A 22,846-nucleotide genomic window follows, 5' to 3' on the forward strand; every position below is an offset into this window, starting at 1 on the left:
AGGAGAAAACTTGCAAAACTCAAGACAGAATAGAAGAAAAGTATGAGGAGGCATATTAGGCCAATATTAACACAAAACCTCTTTAGCACTGGTTGCCTTAAGAATAAGGCACCTGGTATTAACCAGGTGTATCCCTTCACCACCTTTGAAGTATTAAAAAAGAGGCTGCAGGCCCCCCGGCAGAGATGATGGGGATATCTCTGCGGCTCTGGTTCTAGGGGCTCTCCTATTTCTTTGACTAGGTCTAAACTGCATTAAGGTAGAAGGGAACTTTGAGATCTGCTTTGAATTCTTTAAAGATTTTGTGTTTCTGAATAAGGCTATCGTTAGAGACTCAGACTGAAAAGCAAATGAAAAAAATAAGGAGAAACAAATCTATCACATAACCTATTCTAGAATAGGCATTTCCCATCCCACTGGAAATCTATAATTTGATAATACAAAAGCTCAATCCTACTTTATCAGAGAATTAAGTATCAGAACAAACCTTTATGCACTAGGCAGTTCACATGTGTCATTTTTATTTTATCCTTGTCATTCCCATTTTTATAAAAGGACACTGACACTGAAATAAGCAATGAATGGGTTTTGAACTTTGACCAAAACCATATTCTTTCCACTGAACCTTCCCACTTCTAAGATAATTAGCACTGGTAAAATACAACACTGCCTCTTTAGTGCACTGGCATTAGAAAGCTTAATTTCTACCATCTTGATTTCCACACCATTAAATTTATGTGTGCATGTCTTACCACTTATTTCAAGCTCTGCCCAATGTGATTTCTTTCCATTTGCTGCTTCTTCAGAGGACATAATTGTGTACATCCTCCTAGGGTCAGGAGGCTCGTATTTTTCTTTGGGCATGCCTGTTGAATTGAAAAAAGCAATTAGTATTCTGAAGAACCAAATAACTGGAAATAACCAACATCTTTTTAAAAGTAAGTACCCGTATTATCATCTCTAAATACCACTTCCCACTAAAAAGAAGCTTCTTGGAGAAATGGAGAATTGCAGGTCCAGGATCAGAAAAATATAAAACAAGGCTGGGTGCTAACAAAGATGCTGTGACAGCAGACAGCTTGGAGAAGCTTCCATTGGCCACAAGTAAGACAACATGAACATCAAAAGAATAACTATTAAAAAAAAAAAAAAATTAAAAAAAAAATTCAGTCACCAAAAAGTGGCAGAAGGGAAAGAATTAAGCATTTATCCTGCATTTCTGGCCAAAACTAAATAAGGGAATAATCTTAATAGAATTCCATCTAATAAATGCAGAAAGTTAAATAGTTAGAAAAATCACTATTTCACAACCCAAAATGAAAAAAAAAAAAAAAAAAAAAAAGGACTGAGGCAATGACCACCAATGATTAATGAAAGCATTAGGTGAAAAAAGAATACAATGGAAATATTACAAATGGATATTCAGGCTATGAGATGTCAACACAATGGTCCATCTCATCATTAGGATGACTAAACTCATGTGCCAACACGACATATTTTGCCCCCTCATCTAAAAATAGTAAAAATAAAAAAATTGAACGTGAATCAAATCAAGCCCTCCTACTCCTGGTAACCAGTTGACACAAAATGAAGAGGATAGAGGAATATGTTAAAAAATAATACATTCGGGGCGCCTGGGTGGCTCAGGTCATGATCTGGTGGTTCATGAGTTCGAGCCCCACGTTGGGCTCTGCACTGACAGCTCAGAGCCTGGAGCCTGCTTCAGATTCTGGGTCTCCCTCTCTCTCTTCCCCTTCCCCACTTGTGTGCATGCACTCTCTCAAAAATAACTAAACATTTAAAAAAATAACACAAGACATAACAACGTGAACATACTGAACACTTCTGAACTGTATACTTAAAAATGGTGAAGGCAGCAAATTGTTATATTTAACCACAATTAAAATTTTTTAAAAAATTGTAAACAACTCCACAAAAATACAGCCAACCAGATACAGAATATGGAAAGTTCTACATGAGAAAGATCCAATTTCTTCAAAAATAAAGGACATGAAAAAGAGGAGACCAAATTGACATGGATTATACAACTTACAGGGCACAGCAATGAAATGCAATACCCACACCTTGTTTGGGTCCAATTTGAACAAACCAAGCATAAAAATTTTTGAGAATTTGAAAAACTAAATGTAAGTTGATACTGAAAGATTACTCTTCATTTCACTTGTGGTTATTTCCTTAATCCTTATCTGTTATCCATACATTCTGACATATTTACGTGAAACGAAGTCTCACACCCTTGCATATCCCCCAAACTCCTTGCCTGAGTCTTACTTCACCTTATTTGTTTGGATGAGCCCAAAGCCACTTAAGCCAACTCTCCACCTACTATGGATACATACCCAGCTAAATATAGCCAGAGAAAAACCTACTACACCATGTGAACTTAAAGGGAACCACTCAGCAACCACTTACCTCAAATGGGACTATTTATGCCGCCAAGAAATTATACTTTAAATTCTCCTAGTCCCTTCTACATGACTTTCTCTTCAAACTTCTAACATTTACCCTCCATCCTCCCTTTCTTACTTCCATTTTCTCATTGAAACAGAAAACAACCAAAAGAGGCCTTTCTATGAACTCCCACCCCCACCCATCTACACTCTCATTTAGTAGGACAAATTGCCCCTCTGAACACTCAATCTCATCCCCATCATCTTGCCTGTTCAAGGACATTACTTGGCAATTCTCTCCTACATCACTTTCCCCCTCTATACTAGATCTTTATCTTCAGTATACATATATATGGTATTATCTCCTTTATTTAAAAGTCCTGACCCCATTTCCCCCTCCAGTTACACTTTTTTTCTCATTCTCATTCTCTTCACACACACACACACACACACACACACACACACACACACACACACACACAAATTATCCTTGGAAGTTACATATGCTGTCTCCTCCTCCCTTTTTCCCAGTTAAAATCATTCAAATCAGTATGTGCTTTTAACATTCCACCAAAAACTGCCAGGAAGAAAACCAGCGGCCCAACATTGTTATAATCAATGTTCGTTTCTTAGACCTACTTTTGCTTGTCCTACGATCAGTATTTGATGTAGATGATCACTCCCTCTTAGACAGACTCACTCAGTTGGCTTCCAGGATATCTTTTCTCTTGGTTTTCCTCTCATCTTACTAAATTTAGTCTTTTGCTAGTTCTTCCTACAGTCAGAATTAACTCCATTTTACCAGCAGAAACCTGAAGCCCAAAAACGTTTAAGAAATGTAACCAGCATTATAAGGCTGGGAAGTAGCAGAGTCAGGCTTTGATTGCATCTGATTAAAAAGTTAAAGCTACTTTCTAAGTGAAACAAGACGATCACAAAAAGACAAACATTATTTCATTTACATGAGGTACTAAAGTAGTCAAACTCACAGAGACAGAAAGTAGAATGGCAGCTGCCAGGGGCTGGGGAAGGGAAGTTACTGAATGGGTGCAGAGTTTCAGTTTACGAGAATTACGGAGATGGATGGGGGTTAACTGTTGTACAACATTATGAATGTATTTAATTCTACTGAATGCTACATTTAAAAATGGTTTTAAGATGATAATTTTGGGGCGCCTGGGTGGCGCAGTCGGTTAGGCGTCCGACTTCAGCCAGGTCACGATCTCGCGGTCCGTGAGTTCGAGCCCCGCGTCGGGCTCTGGGCTGATGGCTCAGAGCCTGGAGCCTGTTTCCGATTCTGTGTCTCCCTCTCTCTCTGCCCCTCCCCCGTTCATGCTCTGTCTCTCTCTGTCCCAAAAATAAATAAAAACGTTGAAAAAAAAATTTAAAAAAAAAAAAAGATGATAAATTTTATGTACATTTGCCACAATAAAAAAAGACTGGAAAAAAGTCAAAGCAACTTTCATTATACTATGCTGCCTTCCTAACTGATGGGAAGTAGAGCTATTTTTGAAACAGAAATGAGCTTTGGGCAGTCAAAACATAGAAGTAAATAATCCTTAAAAAGCTGCTTTAAAAAATATAAATGATGAGACTAATCATCTGCACAAGAAACAGCACATCTATTTTTTGTTTTCTTAAATATTATTGATGAAACTGTTGTCTTACATGTTAACTTCTGGAAAAGAGAAATACAAGGTCTGAAGTTTTTAGACTGTTACAAAATACCTAACAGAGAGCTATACAGTCAGAAAACCGTTCCTATTCTAGAAGACAATCTGGCAAAGCAAGTGCCTTTTCTGAATGATATGAATATCCTAGTAATAACCTAGAAAATATAAAACGTTGTGTAAGGCTACCAAAGCTTGATGGTAACAGTGCTTAAGATCACCCAAATGCCATGATTTTGACCAGACTCTACTTAGGAAACAACCATCTGGGGGCACCTGGGTGGCTCAGTTGATTGAGCATCCAACTTAAGCTCAGGTCATGATCTCGAGGTTCATGAGTTCAAGCCCCACACTGGGCTCTGTGTCACAGCTCAGAGCCTGGATGGAGCCTGCTTCAGATTCTGTGTCTCCCTCTCTCTGTGTCTGTGTCTGTGTGTGTGTCTCTCTCCGCCCCTCCCATGCTCATGCTCTCTCTCTCTCTCTCTCTCTCAAAAATAAATAAGACATTTAAAAAAATTTAGAAACCAACCATCTGATCTTCATTGGCTTTTCCAAATAGAATTTAACAATGGTAAGAAATTGGCTCTCTCCAGCTGAGTTTAGTATCTTGGTCCTATTATTAATCATTTGACTCCTTAGTGAAAGTTCAGAAGTCTGATTTGCCAACTACATGTGAGCTTAGTTTGAATCAAGGTCCAGAGTTTGATTCCACTTCGGAGAATGGACAGAAGTGCCACTGAACTAATAAGAAATCTGAAAACTAGGCCCTGCACTTGGGGTCATTCCATTAGAGGGTCATAATTTCTGCATAAGTAGCCAACCACTCCCTTTCTTGATTTTTCATAATGTGGGATGGGTTGTCTTAAAATTTAAGAGACACCTCATTGAATGTGAAAGCAGTGAGGAGATCATCTTTATTTCCAAATCCCTGAGACTGAGGATTCAGAAGTGGGGGTGGGGGGAGGTGTATGACAGCAGAGAAGTTGGCCAACCACTATACTGTACACCTGAAACTAATTTAACACTGTGTCAACTATAGTCAAATTAAAAAAAAAAAAAAAAAAAGTAGCAAATTGGACAAACTCCAGAAGCAGCAAGACAAGCACATCTGCCCACTGAACACCTCCCCATTTTTTTTTTTTTTTTTTTGACTCTGGCAAAGCATAGCATTGGTAGGGAAAAGGATATAAGAATGCACACAATTTAGGATCTTTCCCAAGACTTTGAAATCAACAAGCAGATCTCTCCTCTAAATACTCTGCAGTGGCATACCTTATTTTTATCTAAAAAGACTAAAAGGTTTCCAAAACAGACTTAAAAACTGTCAAGGATTACAAAAGAATTAGAAACAGCTAGGCCAGGGTAAGCAGCTATGTAGCACCTGACTAGTCAATCCCCTATCCCTCCAACCCAATACCAGACATCACTACTGACCCTGGCAGCATAAAACCCACCCCCACTCTGGATCTGAGAAACAGTTTTTCATTATCTTAGAATAATTATTTGCCTGAAAGAAACACAGGACATAATTTACCAACATAGAAAGACAGGCTTTCATAATTAAACATTTTAAGAAATGGCCTCAAAATACAGAACTATAATCACAGTGGGAAAGTTAGCGTTGCAAAGCAGAGTTACAAACCATAACACAACTAATAAGGTTATCCTGGAGTGTTTAAACTAAGAGTGGCCTAACTGCATACCATAAACTTAGAAAAACAGCTATCTAAATGAGGAAAAAAAATTAGGAACCTACAGATTCTTTACCTAACATTTCCAGAAATGGTCTGTGTGTGTGTGTATGAATATGGTGCAGTGAGGGGCCTGGGGCAGGAATCACAGGGAGGGGTTACGAGGGATTTATCAGAATCTAAAATAAAAGAACACCTAAATAGGAAACAGACTAGAATGAAGATACAAAGGTCCTTGCAAAAAGTTATACCCCACCCCCATAGCCCTAAAAAGATTCATAGTTCCCTAATCAAAGGCCTTATATTAAATCTATTTTAACCATCCTCTGGCTAGGAGTGGAAAGAAACAGCTGCTAGAAACAGGAACATAAAGAAAGGGGTAGGAACCTCTGGTCTTTTTCCTGTTAGGAACCAAACTTCTACCAATCAAAACCAGGGACAATCAGGTATCTGAATGTTCCCATGGAAGGAAAATGTAATTATAAAAAACCACCAACTGGGGGCTGAAATCCACTAATCATAACTACCCACAGCCAATAGGTGTGCCACAGCCTGCCTCTCCCTCATCTGTACTTAACCTTCACAATCAGTCCCGAGTGGAAGCCAACAGAAGTGCTTAAGTACCCACCCACACCATATCTGTATAAAATGCAAGTCAACAGAGTGGTCAATGTCAAACACAAATTAAGCATAATACACGTAGCACAATGATTACACAAAATCATACAAAAGAAAAAAGAAATACTACAGAAATCGAAAAATATTCCACAAAAAAATTGTTTCTTGTGCTTAAAAAACTACATAAACAAAAACTACAAATAAAGAAGTCAACTGTGCAACAACAAAAAGTGAGATAAAAAGAGTGTAGATCTAAGAGTGTAGAGGAAAAAATATTTGAATATTAGAATCTCTAGAACAAAATCAAGGCAAAAAAGGAAAGTCACAGACTACATAAACATAATTCCTACTAAAACAAGAGGCAAAGACAGGTGAAAATTAAATACACTTTTTTATGGAAAAACAAAAGAAAAGAGATGATTAACATAATATCTAAGAGAGTAATTGAGTAATGCCATAACTCAATAAACCTACGCTTTGGTATTTACCAAAGAGAAAAAAAACTGCATTTCAAAAAAAATACATTTATATAAACTTGCATAATAGTTTTATTCATAAGTGCCAAAACCTGAAAACTGAAATGTCCTCGACAATGAAAGGATAATCAAAGGATAAATACTACTCAGCAATAAAAAAGGAATAAACTATTGATACATAACACACATATACAGATCAATCTCAAACATTACACTGAATGAAAAAGACCCAAAAGAGATTCCATTTACATGAATTTGCAGTGGTAACAATGGCTGCCCTAATGGGAAATGATGAAAATACCCAATATCTTAAATGAGGTGTGGTTTATATTGGTATATATTATGTATCAAAATTCAAACTGTACATTTAAGGCCTATACATTTTACTTTATATAAATTTTACCTTAACTAAAAAACCTTCTGTACTCAAAGACTTGGTCAGGTGTGAAGACAAACAAAAGGACATTTTCAAGCAATTACTAACAAAACATACAACCCATGTACTTTTCTAAATTACTCATTATGGCATTATGACAAAAAGTGCACACAACTTAAGTGGCCATTAACAAGAATGTTCAATTAAATGAGTCACTCTACAGCCACACTAGGGGAAATCATGCAGCTGTGGGAAGAATGATGGTAAGTATTGGCATTACACTGAATTATTTACTTTGTATTTTAGGATTAAGCAAAGAATGACTTATGTCAATGATGTTAAGAACCAAGATTTTCAGGGTAAGAAAGCATTTATAAATCAAGTGAAAACACCAACACCAAAACTGACTTGAGAATACCAACATAAACTAATGATTTTAAATCTGTTTCTAACAATGCACTGGAGTGCTTCAGAAGCTATGCTATGTCTGGAATAACAGCACCTCTAATCCTCAGTTTTGATCTCTAATACCAAGAAAGCAAAGTTCTTTGTAAAATGGACAATTACAAGTCTGGGGCAGGAAATGTATAAAATGTATAAAGCCTGAGACATCCTTTAGTGCCAAAAACCTAAGTCAACAGGAGACAGGAGCCAGTTAGAAGGGGTCCTCAATGGCCAAAACTGTGGACAACTTGAGCAAAAAGAATCATAAGTATAAAGGAATGAAATACACTGAATGAACAAAGATGTGTAGATAATATAAGTACCTGTGCTACAGAAAACAGCTGGCAGTGCTGTAAAAGGTGGATTAGCAGCAGAGGAAACTACTGCAGTAATCAAGGCAAGAAGAAAGCAAGGGGGAGGAGGAGGAAAGGGAGTGCCAAAGGTGCAAGTTAGACAGATACCATTGGAGGCAGCTTTCAAACTAAGAAAATTGGTCACCAAAGAGAAAGATTTAGGTGTTTAACTTTTCAACAAGTACCGCATTTGAGTTAACCAAACAGTTCCAGTTGAAGAACAGCCCCACTTTACAAAAGAATGACAGCTAACAAATGAATAATAAAAAAAAAAAAAAGGCAATATCATTTTATAACTCCTTTTTTAGGCAAGGATTCTAAATTGTGTTAAAACCATTAGATGAATCACTGGCACTGGTGTAATGCTAAGGTAACACCATCATCCAAATTGTTTTTGGATCACAAGGTAGAAAATGTTCAAGGGAGGAATAAAAGGTTACCTTCTTCAATCTTCACAACACTAATGGGGGGGTGAGAACCAGACACTGACTGAGTCTCTTGATATGACAGAACCCCAAGTGCACATCAACAATGTTCACCTTGATGAAGAACTAGAGGAACTGGCCAGATAACACCAAAGAAGCAATCAGACAAAGTGAGAATGCAGGAGCTTCTGCAGGATAACTGGTCTGCTTCAACAAGCTGGTGCCAGAACTATTTTAGATTTGAAGAGAATTAAGGGATACATAATCAGAGGTAATAAATGGTCCCTATATAAGACCCACAAATCAGCAATAAAGGACATTTTGTGGGCAGCTGGGGAAACATTTAATACCTAGTTCATATTTAAAATATGAATGAATAAGGGACACCTGGGTGGCTCAGTTGGTTGAGCTCTTGATTTCAGCTCAGGTCATGATCTTGCAGCCCCGTGTCTGGCTCTGTGCTGACAGATTCTTGGGATTGATTCTCTCTCCCTCCCTCCCTCTCTCTGCCCCTCCTCTGCTCATGCTCTCTCTCACTAAATAAACATGAAAAAATTTTAATATTAATGAATAATTATGAAATCATGTTATTTTGGCCATGTACAAAAATGTTAAGAGGCACTCTGAAGTTGAAGAATTTATTTTAATTACATTGGCCAGATCTTTTTTCAAGGAAAATGAAGTTGCATTACAGCCATCCTCAAATGACAAAAAATGCTAAATTTAACATCTCTTTTTTCCTTTTTACATTTTCATATCCATTCTTTGTGTATTCTTTCTCAAACATGAAGGAGAAAAGGACTGGGGCAGAGGAAAGGGAGGCAGGGAAGCAGAAAGAAACTCATGCGCAGGAAGACCCTTTTGATTGACTTATCAGGCCCCTGTCAGAGCTACAAGTTAGGGTGTACAGTTGACACCTGAACAACACAGCTGAAAACCCATGTGTAACTTCCGACTCCCCAAAATCTTTACTAATAGCCCACTGCCGACCTCAAGCCTTACTGATAACATGAACGTCTGATTAATACATATTTTGTACGTTATATGTTATACACTATATTCTTACAATAAAGCTAGAGAAAAGAAAATCATATGGCAGAGAAAGTAGTTACAGAACTGTACTATAAAAAATCGATACATAAATGGACCTGTGCAGTTCAAACCCGTGTTAAGAGACAACTGTATTTGAAAAACTAGTGACACTAACCTTGGTGCCAATTTATTTCTTCTAATCCAATTTTTCACTAAATCAGACTGATTTTTAACTCTTTATAATTTCTAAACCTGTCTTCTCCATTTTCACTGCTACTGAAGCTAATTTACACCCTCCTCATTTCTCACCTTCAAGTACTAACAATCTCCTCTATCCACATCTACCTTCCAGATAGATGCCTGCTCATGTTGCTCCCCTGCTTAAAAACCAAAGATGGCCCTTTCCACCGATCTACCTACCTAAATTTCAAATTTCAAATTCCTTTATTATCTAGACTTAGCCAACTATTTTCTCATTCTTCTTCATCCACTTACACTCATGCCACCCTATAAAGTCCTAAATTGATTACAGCAAACCTACTTCTAAGGGATAGTATTTTAGTATGTGCTAACCCCTTCACCAAAGACAACCTTCACGCTAGACTTCTACTCGCCCTTCAAGCAAACCCAAGTCACATGTTGGAGCCTCTGTAAACCCTTCCCAATAAAAGCACATGTTCACTACTCCCTCCTCTGCGCACCAAACACTTTCTCCACCATCTGTCACACCGAACACCCAAACAGTTTGCATCTCCCGGAGTCTGGTGGAAGCACTACTAGAACATTCCACTAATGAACTGGTCTAAACATTCTTTCATTCATGACCCAGAATCAGGTTTTCACAGAAGAAAAATCCCAAAGCAACTCAGTACATCTGAACCATGCTTGCTTAGGGAGCTTTCTTTACAGAATCACTCATTCACCAAATGCTTACTAATCACCTTCTCTGTGTTAAGTACTCTGTCAGGTGCCAGGAATAAACAATAAATAAATACATGGTCATGGCACTTTATCTGCTTGGGGAGCAACAATTTCACAATCATATAATCACACTACAACCCTTTCTTATTTTTACAGTCATCACTCTAATTTAGGACTTTGCCTTTTTTCAACTATTATAATAAACTCTCATAATTGGTATTTATGTCTTATAGATTACAACTAACCTACATAACACTCTCAAATTATTAATTATTATTAACCTACATAACACTCTCAACTTCTAAAGCTGAGTCCTAATTACACTGCAGAATTCAGGAAAAAGAACCATTCTTTGTAAAAAACTGGGAAGTCCTCTGGAATGATTTCTGGTCCTATATCAGCTTTAAAACTGGGATTCTATGGCATCCTCTCTCCCATCACTGCCCCCCACCTAAACTTTCTACTCCTTAGAAAACAAATTCAAACTTCTTAGTTTAGAATTCAAAATATTCCCTTTCCAGATTTTATCCAATACTTTTTTTTTTTTTGGATGCAACTGGCAGATAACTGCCATCCTTCAAATATGCTCCACTATCTTCTATTACCATTACAAAAACACCAAGCCACTGTAAGAATGCCACCAAAAAAAAAAAGAAAGAAAGAAAAAGAAAAAGAAAGAAAGAAAAGAAAGAAAAAGGAAAAGAAAAAGAAAAAAAATTACTCCCTCTTTGAATACAATCCAATTTATTCACAGGTACATTAAAAATCTGCATAACAATAAATACTAATTTAACCTGTTTTCTGTTCCTACCAAGACATGTAATAAGACATGTAAAATGTCACATAAACACAATAATTCGATGCTTTTTTAAAATATGAAAACACTCTGGAATTTTAAATCAATAGTAATTATGGCAGACCTAGCACACCCTGTACCTTACCTTCTGTTTCTTCCAGGTGTATTAGTTGAATTCTACACATGAGAAACATGTGACTCTCTGTAACTGAAAATCAGCTACTTCCCGCGGACTACATTCTTAAGTCTTTTTTTAGAACTTCAAGTCAGTTAAGGCACAGCTCCATCTCACTTTAAACCCCAATCATCCTGACTCTCAATGTCATCACATTTGTCTTCTTTTTCTATCCAGATTTCCACCACGATTGATGGGCCAATTAAAAGTTTACACAGATGATAAGCCTCATTCAGGAGCTGTCCTTAGTGGCAAAACTATCACCCTGTCTATCACTAGTGCCCTGTGGCAAGCCAAGCATAAAAAAACCTTTGCAAGAAGACTACTCTTATCTAAAAAGCAAAACTTAAATCCAAACTGTGAGATCTGTTGAGTTCAAGGCTACTGTTATAAACAGCCAAAGATACAGCAGGTATCTTACATTTCATGATTATCTCTCAAAACAGGTTTCTGAATTGCATAGGAGAGATAATAGAAAAAAACAAGGCACCAAAAAGATCTTACTAAAAAGTGAAATTGTCATCTTGGTCTTCCAACCTGCCCTTCCTCTATGATCCCCACACTAGCTTTCCAAGCCAGAAATAGGAGTATTATCCTTAACTCTTTCCTATCCAATCCCAGCCTTCATATCCAGTTCCCTAGTTCTAGTCCACTTGACCTCCTAAATCTTCGTCTCACCCAATCTGTCTCAACCTCCCAGGCTCTTCCCTGAGATACGTGCTAATGCAACAGTCTCAGACCCACGTTCTTCTGCTGCACCCCAACTTGAATGCAGCCTTAGACACTATCCAAAGTGACCTCCTAAAAACACAAGTACTTAACTCATGGTCCTAAAACCACATCTCCTTCATCTTTGTACCCACGGACTGACAGTGCACCTGACACAAAGGAGGCTCAAATATGAGTTGAATTAAACAGAGGACACCCAGGCTCATCTACAAAACAGGCCCCTGTGTGCCTCTCAAGTCATATCCAATTCCCACTTACCTCTCACAAACCTCTGTGCTTTATACCATATGCTATCGCTCCTGCCTGAAATGCCATCTCTCCCTCTCCTCCAGATACCTTAAGGAACTCTGGTCATCTTCAAATGCCAAATCAGATATCCGACTTCAAACAGGTCCTTCCTTCCCTATCCCTCCCAAACACAGAGCTTATCATTCCCTGCTTTGAGCTTTTCCGAACCTTGAAGATTTTTTCTATAAGAGTATCTTTGGGGCGCCTGGGTGGCGCAGTCGGTTAAGCGTCCGACTTCAGCCAGGTCACGATCTCACTGTCTGTGAGTTCGAGCCCCGCGTCGGGCTCTGGGCTGATGGCTCAGAGCCTGGAGCCTGTTTCCGATTCTGTGTCTCCCTCTCTCTCTGCCCCTCCCCCGTTCATGCTCTGTCTCTCTCTGTTCCAAAAATAAATAAACGTTGAAAAAAAAAAAAATTAAAAAAAAAAAAAAAAGAGTATCTTTAACCACACCTGACTTTTTCTTTTATGTCTCACTCACCTACTCTAATATAGCTCCTTGCACTTCTATTTTTAATATTTTTTCTCTTCAGAGCCTGGCAAATAGTAAGTGCTTGGTGAATAATTATAAGAATTCAAGGAGAGAAGCTGTGATAGTTTAAAAAAAAAAAAAAAAAAGAGAGAGCAAACATTTGTAAGAGACAAGTGTGCTAACAGAAGCAGGGCCCATTTTACCAGCAATAAGAAAAACTAACATCTATACTTCTAACCTTGAAAGCAAAATCTAGAAAAACCAGACAGAAAGGGCCAAAAACCGAGAGTACTGGTTCTAGGACAAGAATCAAGGGGACAAACTTAAAGATTAAATTGTATAAACATAATCTTAGTGACATGCCCTAGCAGATTAAGAGCAAACCTCAAACAGATGGGGGTAACGGCAAAACTGTGTTGCACTGCCCATCTGCCACACTCTGCACTTGGCAGTAACAGCCAATGTTATCTGAGCACTCACCTCGTGACAGGCCTATCAGGCCCTTCACATACATGGTCTCATTTAACCCTTCAGGACTCCTGTAAGTAAATACTACTATTCTCCTTACAAACAGAAGGGAAGGTCCAGAGAATGAGTAACTTGCCCGAGGTCACAGAGATACCAGTGGCACAACTATGATTTTAACCCAAGTCTGATCCACAAGTCTGTGCTCTATCTAACCACTATGCAGTCATTTACTTTTATTACTCTCAATTCAATTCTCAAAGCAGCCCATGAGTTAGATAATATCGTATTGTATTTTAGATGAAGACACAAGGGTTTAAATCATTTGCCAAGGTCATACATGCTTGTTAAGTAGTAGAGCTGGGGGGTGGGGGGGAGGGGTTGAACCTAGGACAATCTAGCTCTTCACACAACTCTAGAATTCTGTCACTGATAAAGCCAAGATCTCATGTTCATTCCTCAAATATTGTGTGGTTGAGACCATCAGCCCTCCAGTTTCCTTCACAGATGTATCATCTTTCCAAGCTACTCCTCATCTGCCTTCTCTACTCCCAACCTCTGCCTAATACTCTAAGACAGCAGATCTCAAACACTATCACCTCAGAATGCTTACATACTTTTAAAAACTCACAAATACCCCCAAAGAGCTTTCATTTATGTAGGTTATACCTATCAACATTTGTCATCCTAGAAATTAGAACTAAGAAAATTTTAATATGTATTAACTTGTTAAATATACAACCATCCCATGTTAAAACATTTTTATGAAAAGGAACTATTTTTGAAAACAAAGTAAAATTTTGTGAGAAGAATGACACTGTCTTGCATTTTTGCAAGTCTCTTTAATGTCTGACATACTAGAAGACAGCTGGATTCGCATATCTGCTCCGAAGTCAATCTGATCAGATCCCACACATCATTTTTTTTAGCTTCTGGAAAACTCCACTGTACACTCATTAAGAGATTAAGAACGAAAAAGACAAATAACATCTTAGTAATATTTTTAAGAACTTAAGGTTTCTGTAGCCACCTCCCCCTCCTCCTAAAATCTCACACACAACTTCCTTAAATCCTTTTTCAAGTAGTACAAAAATAAGTTCCAGTCCAAATTGGTTTAAAATTTCCAATCAGTAAAAGACCTTGGTGAAAATGGAGCGATTTTTAAATTATGGTAAAATATTCCTCCAAAACATAGAGCTGAACAGCAGATGTAGCAGTCAAAACCAAGCTCTAACAGGAAAAGATCGGCATACCCATCTGCATCCGCAGTGCCCAGCCCGTAACAGACAGCCTGCAACAGCCTGTTACCAGACTCCTGTCACAACGCAATTCTAACTGTGTGCATGGGCCCAATCACACACGAGTGAGTATAAAATATAGTCAGAGAAGCAGAGAGAGAAGTTTCCTGTGCAACAACCATAGGAAACTACCAATCTGAAAGGTCAAAAATGGTTCAGGGGGCACAGCTCAGTTGGTTGGGCATCCGAATTCAGCTCAGGTCATGATCTTGTGGTTTGTGAGTTGTTTATGAGTTTGAGCCTCAGATCAGGCTTGTTGCTGTTGGCGCAGAGCCCACATCAGATCCTCTGTCCCCCCCTCTCTGCCCCTAGCCCACTTGCGCTCTCTTACTTAAAAAAATAAGTAAATATATTTTTAAAAATGGTTGAAATACTAGCAATTTCAGTCAATCCAATAAACTCAAAACACAACTATGAAAATACAGCAAATACAGGTTAGGTTAGATTTTTATTTTCTATATTTGAAGTTAAAGTACAACATACTAAGACAAGTAAGATTTGCCATCTAATCAGCAAAAGCTAAGTAAGTGCCCACTAATAAGCAGGGTAAGTAAGTCAAAACCTCACCAAGATCAAAACAGCAAGGTTAAGGGGGGGCCACCAATCCTAAATCTGCTCCTTAGCATGAGATAAGCTGTAAACAACCATCTCGTTTACAGCTTCAGCACCAAATGATGGATGCCAACAGAAATCTCTTCATTTCCTTATCTTTTGTCAGATTTTCCATAATCTATTTGCTGCTCTCTCTCTTACAATAACTCATGAGAGTCTAGCTACCACCAACTAGTGGTGATTTTGGCCTTTGAGGCATTCAACATTTATTCTAATTCATATATCCAATCACTTAGGAGGTTTTAATATCCTGGCCATGTTTTCACCCACTAGTCCTTTTTTCCCCTACAAGAAAATTATTCATGAAATGCTGACCTTACAAATCATCAATAATAACACTACAATATTGCTCTGAAGTTACCTAGTGATGTTTCAGAAGATTTGGAAAGAAATCTTAAGCAACTCTGTTGAAATGGAGTTCCATTATGCACTGCTTTCTGACCACATAAGTGACTGCCTTTTCCTAAAACAATGAAATGCTTTAAAACTGGATTTTTGGCTAGCATGAATAGTATTCTTATGTGGACTCTCATGAAGTTTTTGATCCATAACCTAAGAGGATCACAAATATTAAGAATCTGCCAGGTAGTTTCATTCTATCAACACGATCAGCCACCAATGTAAATGGTTATAAATTTGGGGCAGCAATTGGGTCTCCCTATATCATCAAATGTATATCAAAGGTCCATTCTAAGCCACAGCACCATGAGAGTGTGTTAGGACAGAAGTGGGGGATGTACAGTGAAATTAATACAAACTAGAGGGGCGCCTGAGTGGCTCAGCCAGTTGAGCATCTGACTCTTGATCTCAACTCAGGTTGAGACCAATGTCATGGTCCTGAGACACAGCCCCACATCAGGCCTGCTTAAGATATTCTCTCTCTTGGGGGCGCCTGGGTGGTTCAGTTAGGCGTCCAACTTTGACTCAGGTCATGATCTCGCGGTCCGTGAGTTCGAGCCCCGCATCAGGCTGTGTGCTGACAGCTCAGAGCCCGGAGCCTGCCTCAGATTCTGTGTCTCCATCTCTCTCTGACCCTACCCCGTTCATGCTCTGTCTCTCTCTGTCTCAAAAATAAACGTTAAAAAGAAAATTAAAAAAAAAAAGATATTCTCTCTCTTTCTCTCCCTCTGCCCCTCCCCTGTTTACTTGCACTCTCAAAAACAAAAACAAAAACAAAAACACACAAACTAGAGTCAAACAGACCGATATCAAGAAAGGTATGTTTACATTCATCTTTAAGGCTAAAGCTTCCTCATTTATAAAATGATATCTACCTCACAATTTTGGTATGAGGATTAAATAAAATAACACATGTAAAGCACAATGCGTACCACATCATTAGCATTCAACAAAGCTCCTTCTTTCTTTGACTGCAAATCCCTAAGTCTGAATATCTCTAGTCTCCCTAAAATTAGAAACCAAATGATAATTCTTTAGATGTCCCAAATAAAGTACAGTTTTCATTTTCAACAATTTTAGATGAAAATATACAAAAGAAGCTTTCAGTCCACAAAACATGGCAGTTAGCTTCATCAGATACTGCTTTATGATGCTGTGGTGTTTGCATACAACCATACACAATTTTACGGAAGAAAAAAAAATTGCCCCCCAAAAAGCTGAATGCAAGACATATTTTTGACTTAACTTGAATAAATCTTCGTTTCTGTTTGGTCTTAATTAGCAAGGACTCCTCTAATATCCTTTTTCATCTATCTTGCCACACCACCCCCACTCAAAATCTGCCTAGTTAAAAAAAATCTATATGGGACAGCTAGATGTATCCAGAGAATCACCTGTAATACTCCTTTTAGATACAAAGATCACGATCTAATTTTTGTTTTGTTAGATCTCCATATGCTTACTTTGTAAGGTATATATGTGTAGCAAATAACTTTGAAAGAAAATGACTATGCCTTTGCTACTATTCTACATTTAAAAGTACATCAAACATTTAACTCAACTGCAGACTGCTGAGCACAGGACAAATACAAATCTAGCAAGGGAATATGAAGAGTAAATTTTAGGCTTTCAGTAACTGAAGACTGAAAGTTCTAATATTATGATTTCACATCAGGTCCACCTCCAATGAGGAAATTTTTCCTTTGCTTTTTAAATCACATAAAATTCCACAAAGAAAAAGCTTTATGTGATCCAATAAAAAGTTCATCATTTCAGCTAATATATCAGGGAAAAGTCTGAAATATAAATATATAGAGAAATTTCCTAAGTTTTGGGCTTAAGGAAAACATAAGGTAGGCAACAAATATAGGTGTTTACCTTCAGTCAACCTTGTCCTCTTCTTTATATTACCCCCTTTCCTTCTTTCCCACTCTAAACTTTTCCAAACAGCAGTCTATAACATTTTTCCATCTTAACCTCCCATTTGTCCCCAGCCTAACCTACAGTCTGACTTCCACCTCCCTGGTCCCAGAAAAATTTGCTCTGCTTATATTCACCTAACCGCCAAATCCTATTAAACTATTCTCAGAGCTCATCCTACCCTAAACCTGGCCATCACTCGTCACTGAAAACTCCCTCTTGCTCAGCACTCCTACCTTTCTTGGCATCTGTAATTGTACTCTCTTATTCTCCTACCTCTTTAACCATTTTATTGCCGTTGTGTCCAAAATGTAATTTTGGCTGTTCCTAATGGTTCCCTTGGTCACCTCTTCTTCCTGTCCTATATTATCCTGTGTTTCATTAAGTAAGTTTCACACTTAAGTGTATGCATATTTTTAAAAAAAATTTTTTTTAACGTTTATTATTTTTGAGACAGAGAGAGACAGAGCATGAACGGGGGAGGGTCACAGAGAGAGGGAAACACAGAATCTGAAACAGGTTCTGGACTCTGAGCTGTCAGCACAGAGCCCGACGCGGGGCTCGAACCCACGGACCGTGAGATCATGACCTGAGCCGAAGTCGGACGCTTAACCGACTGAGCCACCCAGGCGCCCCAAGTGTATGCATATTTTTATTCTCTTCAGCAGGAGCCATAATTCTCAACCGATTCTCAAATGGGGACTCTACCTCCCTAAAAAAAGGTAAAAAGCATTTGTTCATACACTCTTCCTGAGTGATCTCCTAACTTCCAATACTAACTATATACTAACCCAGTCTTTAAAATTCCCAACCATTCTCTGGTCCAGATACCTATTAAGACATAGTGCACCTAAATACCCAATGGGCATATGAAAGTCAGATGCAAAAGCAACCTATTCCACTTCCTTTGCCCAAATCTGCTCTTCTTCCTCTACTTCCCCCAAGTTAAATCATACCAAGTTACCCAAGCTAAAAACCTTCTGAGGGGTACTCAATTCCCTATTTTTATAACTCATTGCTTGTCTGTCCCTAATTCTGGTATCTTTCAAATTTATCCTATTCTTGTCCAGCTCCTATGCTGATATCCTTAGCCTCTCACAAGGACTTAAATGAACTCTGACCCCTTTCATCCACTGTCCGTATTTTTACTGTCTCCTGAAAAAAGTGTGTCACACACAATTGCCCCACTACTATCCACTCAACCTCTCAGTGGATCCCCAGGATATACAGACAGAAGTCCCAACACTTTAAGAAAAAGCCTTAGACTATTCACAAACTGTTTCTGGCCACTCCTCCTATCCCTCCCATCCTTGCGTCCTATGTTTCACAGCCAAAGTCGTATGTAACTTGACTTTGCAAATATCATTCCTTCTCCATGAAAAGTCCTACTCAGCCTGGCAAGTGCCTATTCACCCTTCAAAACTCAGCTCAAAGACCTCGGAGATGACTCTATCAAGTTTCCCAAGCAGAATTAGTTGTTCCTTTCTTAGCACTTGCTTTGTATACTCCTTATTACTGTATAACCTGTGAGAGTTTTATTGGTCCATTTGTCTTTACACCCCACTATAAACCCCACTTGGGACAAAAGACCATAAGTCCCATAAGGATAGCAAGTCTATACATGGTGCCTAACATATGGGTGTTTGGGTATTTTTTGAACCGCGTTTCGGTACTATTTTAAAATGCTGTATTCAAGTATAATTAGTTCTGCTTTATTGCTTGTTCTGAAATGTGAGTTTGTTCCAGTGTGATTGATATATTAGGGAATTTAAGCGTAACGCAAAATTCTCATTTGCATGCCATTTCTCATCTGCATCTACCGCACTAAACGAAGGTAGAAAACCGCACCCAGCCAAACTGAGCTGAGCAGAAATACACAAAACACACACATCTTAAACACCCACCCTCCAGACAGTTCTCCATGTGTGTGATACAAGACACACCCACCCACCCACACCTGGTGTTACTAAACATTCCATTTGATTTCAGATAACCTGCCTGCTACCACTTCAAAGTAACAAACAGCAAACATTTTGATGCCCATTCCCACAAGCAAATGAGGTCTTTCTCAATGTAAAGTGCCACATTTACTGGAATATTTAGATACTCCTTAGCCATTTCACATGTGTAAAACTTTACTACCATTTTCATCAGGTTCCTTTTTCAAAATAAGTCACTACGTTTTTGAGTGTTGGACTCCAATCTCATTTTCCCCCACAAGGCCTGTAGTTTTTACTGCACAATCTTGCATACCATGGTAGCTTTTGGGAACCTGTATGTTGCTACACAGCAGAATAGACTACATAAATTAACAGCTAGCTGTATCATGAGCTCAGAGACTTTAATTTCAATGCTCCAATTGCAGTAAATTACTGGAGAGAAAACTCTGCCCTCCTACAAGTTTCACACACATATGGCCTATGTCCCAATAGACTATTAGGAGAGTTGCAATCTTTAAAAGTTGGTGCCTCCCACTTCTGGTGAGCAGAGAGTTGTTTTTTCCAGCTTAAGCTCTACAGTCTGCCTAAGCAGAACTCAAAAAACAAGTTCTCAGTGCCTGAATTTTCAAGTGTACCATTTTATGGGTTTCATTGTTTTGACTGCTTTTAACTTCTTCCAAAACATCCTGACATTTTGATTTTAAATTACCCAGCATTGTAAAGCAATTGGGCAAACCCTCAAGTCCACTATAAAAGGAACTACAGAACACAACAGACACTATATCCAAGTTAAAAAGATTCAGAGTCATTAACTCCACAGTACCTAAAATGTGACTTTTTTTTATATATAGGGCCTCCACTCAATCCTCCACACTGATGCCAAAGTGGTCTATAAATCACCTTGCTCCCATACTAAAAATATTTTGGTTCCTTCCTTTGCTACAGGATAAAGATATAAACCTCATTTTTAGTTGAGCAAGCATGGTCCTTCAAAATCTAGGCTGGACACACCTTTGCAGGCCACTCTTCCTGTTCCATTAACACCTCACCATTGGGTCTTAGCCCAACTTTTGGCACCTGAGTGCACCCACCGTTCCCTTCTGTTTGAAATGACCCCTCTCCCCAGTTTGACAAACACCTATTCTGCTGTTATTTTCTGTAAACTGGCCCCACACCTTCTGCGAATTTATTCTTTCTTCTATTCTCTCATAGCACTTCATGCGACTATGATAACTAGAGACTACATGACAAAAACTAGGTAGTATTCATTTTTGAACTCTCAGGGTCCAATACCGTGTCCAGCATGTTTTATTCCCTGACATCCAACTGAAGTTATCCAGAAAATATAAACTGATGACGGAGAGGTAAGGCCAGAGAAGGGTAAGGTTAAGGCAGCCTACACATGGGTCCTCATTCTGGACAAACAACCTACTCCTTTTCATTACTTGTTCAAAAACCAAAATATGGTGCACTCCATTGTACTTTAACATGCCAGGCTCTGTGTACAGGAAGTTTACAGTTTAATTTATCAAGGATATCTTAATTTCACATGGTGTTTCCTTAATCACACTTGTTGTAAACTGGCTACCTTTGGAAAGTGAGTAGCAGGCAAGGTGAAAGCAAAAAAAAAAATAAGCCAAAAGTGGAAGCTGAGGATTTGAAAACTGAAATCGGAACCTTTTTCTACATAGCACTGAATTCCATTCACAACAAAAAACGCAAATAAGTGCTGCAGGCCCACAAATCTAAGTCTTTTCTGCATTAAAATATATATCCTTACTGAACCTATTTGGACTTTTCCAAAATGATAAGCATTTTAAAAGCATAGCTTCCCAATGAGCAAGCATATAGGAAAGTTAGTGGTCCCTCACCCCTCATGGACCAAAGGCTACGGCTGTAATGTTGACCATTTATTCCAGTATGCCTTACATATATTATCCCTTTCCAGTGCACTACGATATGAAAAAGGTTTATGCTTCAGGGCACCTGCGTGGTTCAGTTGGTTAAGCATCCAACTCTTGGTTTCAGCTCAAGTCATGATCTCACGGTTAGTGAGTTCGAGCCCCATATCAGGTCCTGCACTGGCAGTGCAGAGCAGTGCTTGGGATTCTTTCTCAAAATAAATAAATAAACTTAAAAAAAAAAAGGTTTATGCTTCAAAGAATATAAGAAGGTTAACACAAGTACAGTGGCATGCCTAAGCATGGACCAAAATTCATATTTATAAACCAGTACAGTAGGCAAATTCCTACAATACCTTTATTTGCAGTCAGGACCAAGTTCTATAACCAACTTCATTTCTAGTCAAGAGAAAATAGTCTGAAATTCTCCAATAATTGTAGTTTTGATTTACCAAGATTTAAGAAACCTGAATACACCTACAACCAAAACAGGCATTCAAAAGGGCTTCTTCATCTACATCCCACTGATCAAGACACTTCTGAAACTATGCAAAAATCAACTTTCAGAGAGTGAATCTTCCTGAAAATGTCTGTCTTCTAGCCCATCCTTGTTTTCACTACTTCATTAAGTATCTTGTTCACCTGAGAACTGAACAGACACATCTATCCCAAATAACTTCTACCCATTAAAACACCTTCTGCCCTCCCCACCAATTACATCACTCTTTGATGTGCTTTCACACTCACACAAAACCTGGTCCTTTCCCTTTAAAAGTACCTTGGGCAAATCACTTTAACCTCTTTAGGTCTCAGTTTCCACATGTAACTTTACAAATATTTTGTTTAAAGCAAGGTGACTGGGCCAGATCACTGGTCTAAAAATATTAAGCAATTTTAACTCTAAAAGTCATCCCATTCCGAAGACTGTCATAACTGCTCTGACAGCAATTACAAAAGTCTTCAAAACCTCTTGATCAATGACCATATCAACTCTTAGAGCCAACAACACTGTTTTGAAATGGTAAACCCTAGTGATTGTGAAAAACACAAAGTGCTATTAGATGCCATTTTATTTGCCACTTGTTCATATTCCCTCTTTTCCTCTCCAAAATTAAATTTCCAGACACAAGAATGCAAGAAATTCCGCACTAACAATACAATCCACCTAGAAATTGGTAAATGCAGGAACTCAAATTCAAGCAGATTATTTAAACAACGTCAGTCTAACACAGTAATTCCAAGAAGATCAAGCAAGATGACTATTCACAATGTTGTCATCTGCGGTAACAGTTAAAGAAAAGGTTACAGGTGTTAGCAGACTCTCTGGAGAAGATGAGAAAGGAAAAAGAGTCAAAAAGTTTACAAAGACAATAACGATTGGTGTTTAAATATAAAAAGGAGGATGAGGTTCGGGGTTCCTGGAGAAAACGGCTTCAA

The 22,846-nt window shown here is 38.3% G+C and overlaps 1 protein-coding gene and 1 long non-coding RNA gene across 4 annotated transcripts in view; one reads left to right on the top strand and one right to left on the bottom strand.

Moving 5' to 3' along the window:
* Positions 1-22,846, bottom strand: part of CNOT6 (CCR4-NOT transcription complex subunit 6) — a 76,816-nt gene that overhangs the window by 52,983 nt on the left and 987 nt on the right. For all 3 annotated transcript variants that reach the window (XM_045484469.1, XM_045484479.1, XM_045484461.1), the window contains exon 2: positions 753-866. In XM_045484469.1, coding sequence (XP_045340425.1) covers positions 753-864 — 112 coding nt within the window. In that variant the 5' untranslated portion in view covers positions 865-866. The remainder of the gene's footprint in view (positions 1-752; positions 867-22,846) is intronic.
* On the top strand, positions 17,887-18,281 carry LOC123601367. Its single transcript, XR_006714064.1, has 2 exons — positions 17,887-17,970; positions 18,198-18,281. It is a non-coding gene; the product is annotated as an uncharacterized LOC123601367 (long non-coding RNA).

The sequence above is a fragment of the Leopardus geoffroyi genome, chromosome A1, assembly GCF_018350155.1.
Source record: "Leopardus geoffroyi isolate Oge1 chromosome A1, O.geoffroyi_Oge1_pat1.0, whole genome shotgun sequence".
Taxonomy (NCBI): domain Eukaryota; kingdom Metazoa; phylum Chordata; class Mammalia; order Carnivora; family Felidae; genus Leopardus; species Leopardus geoffroyi.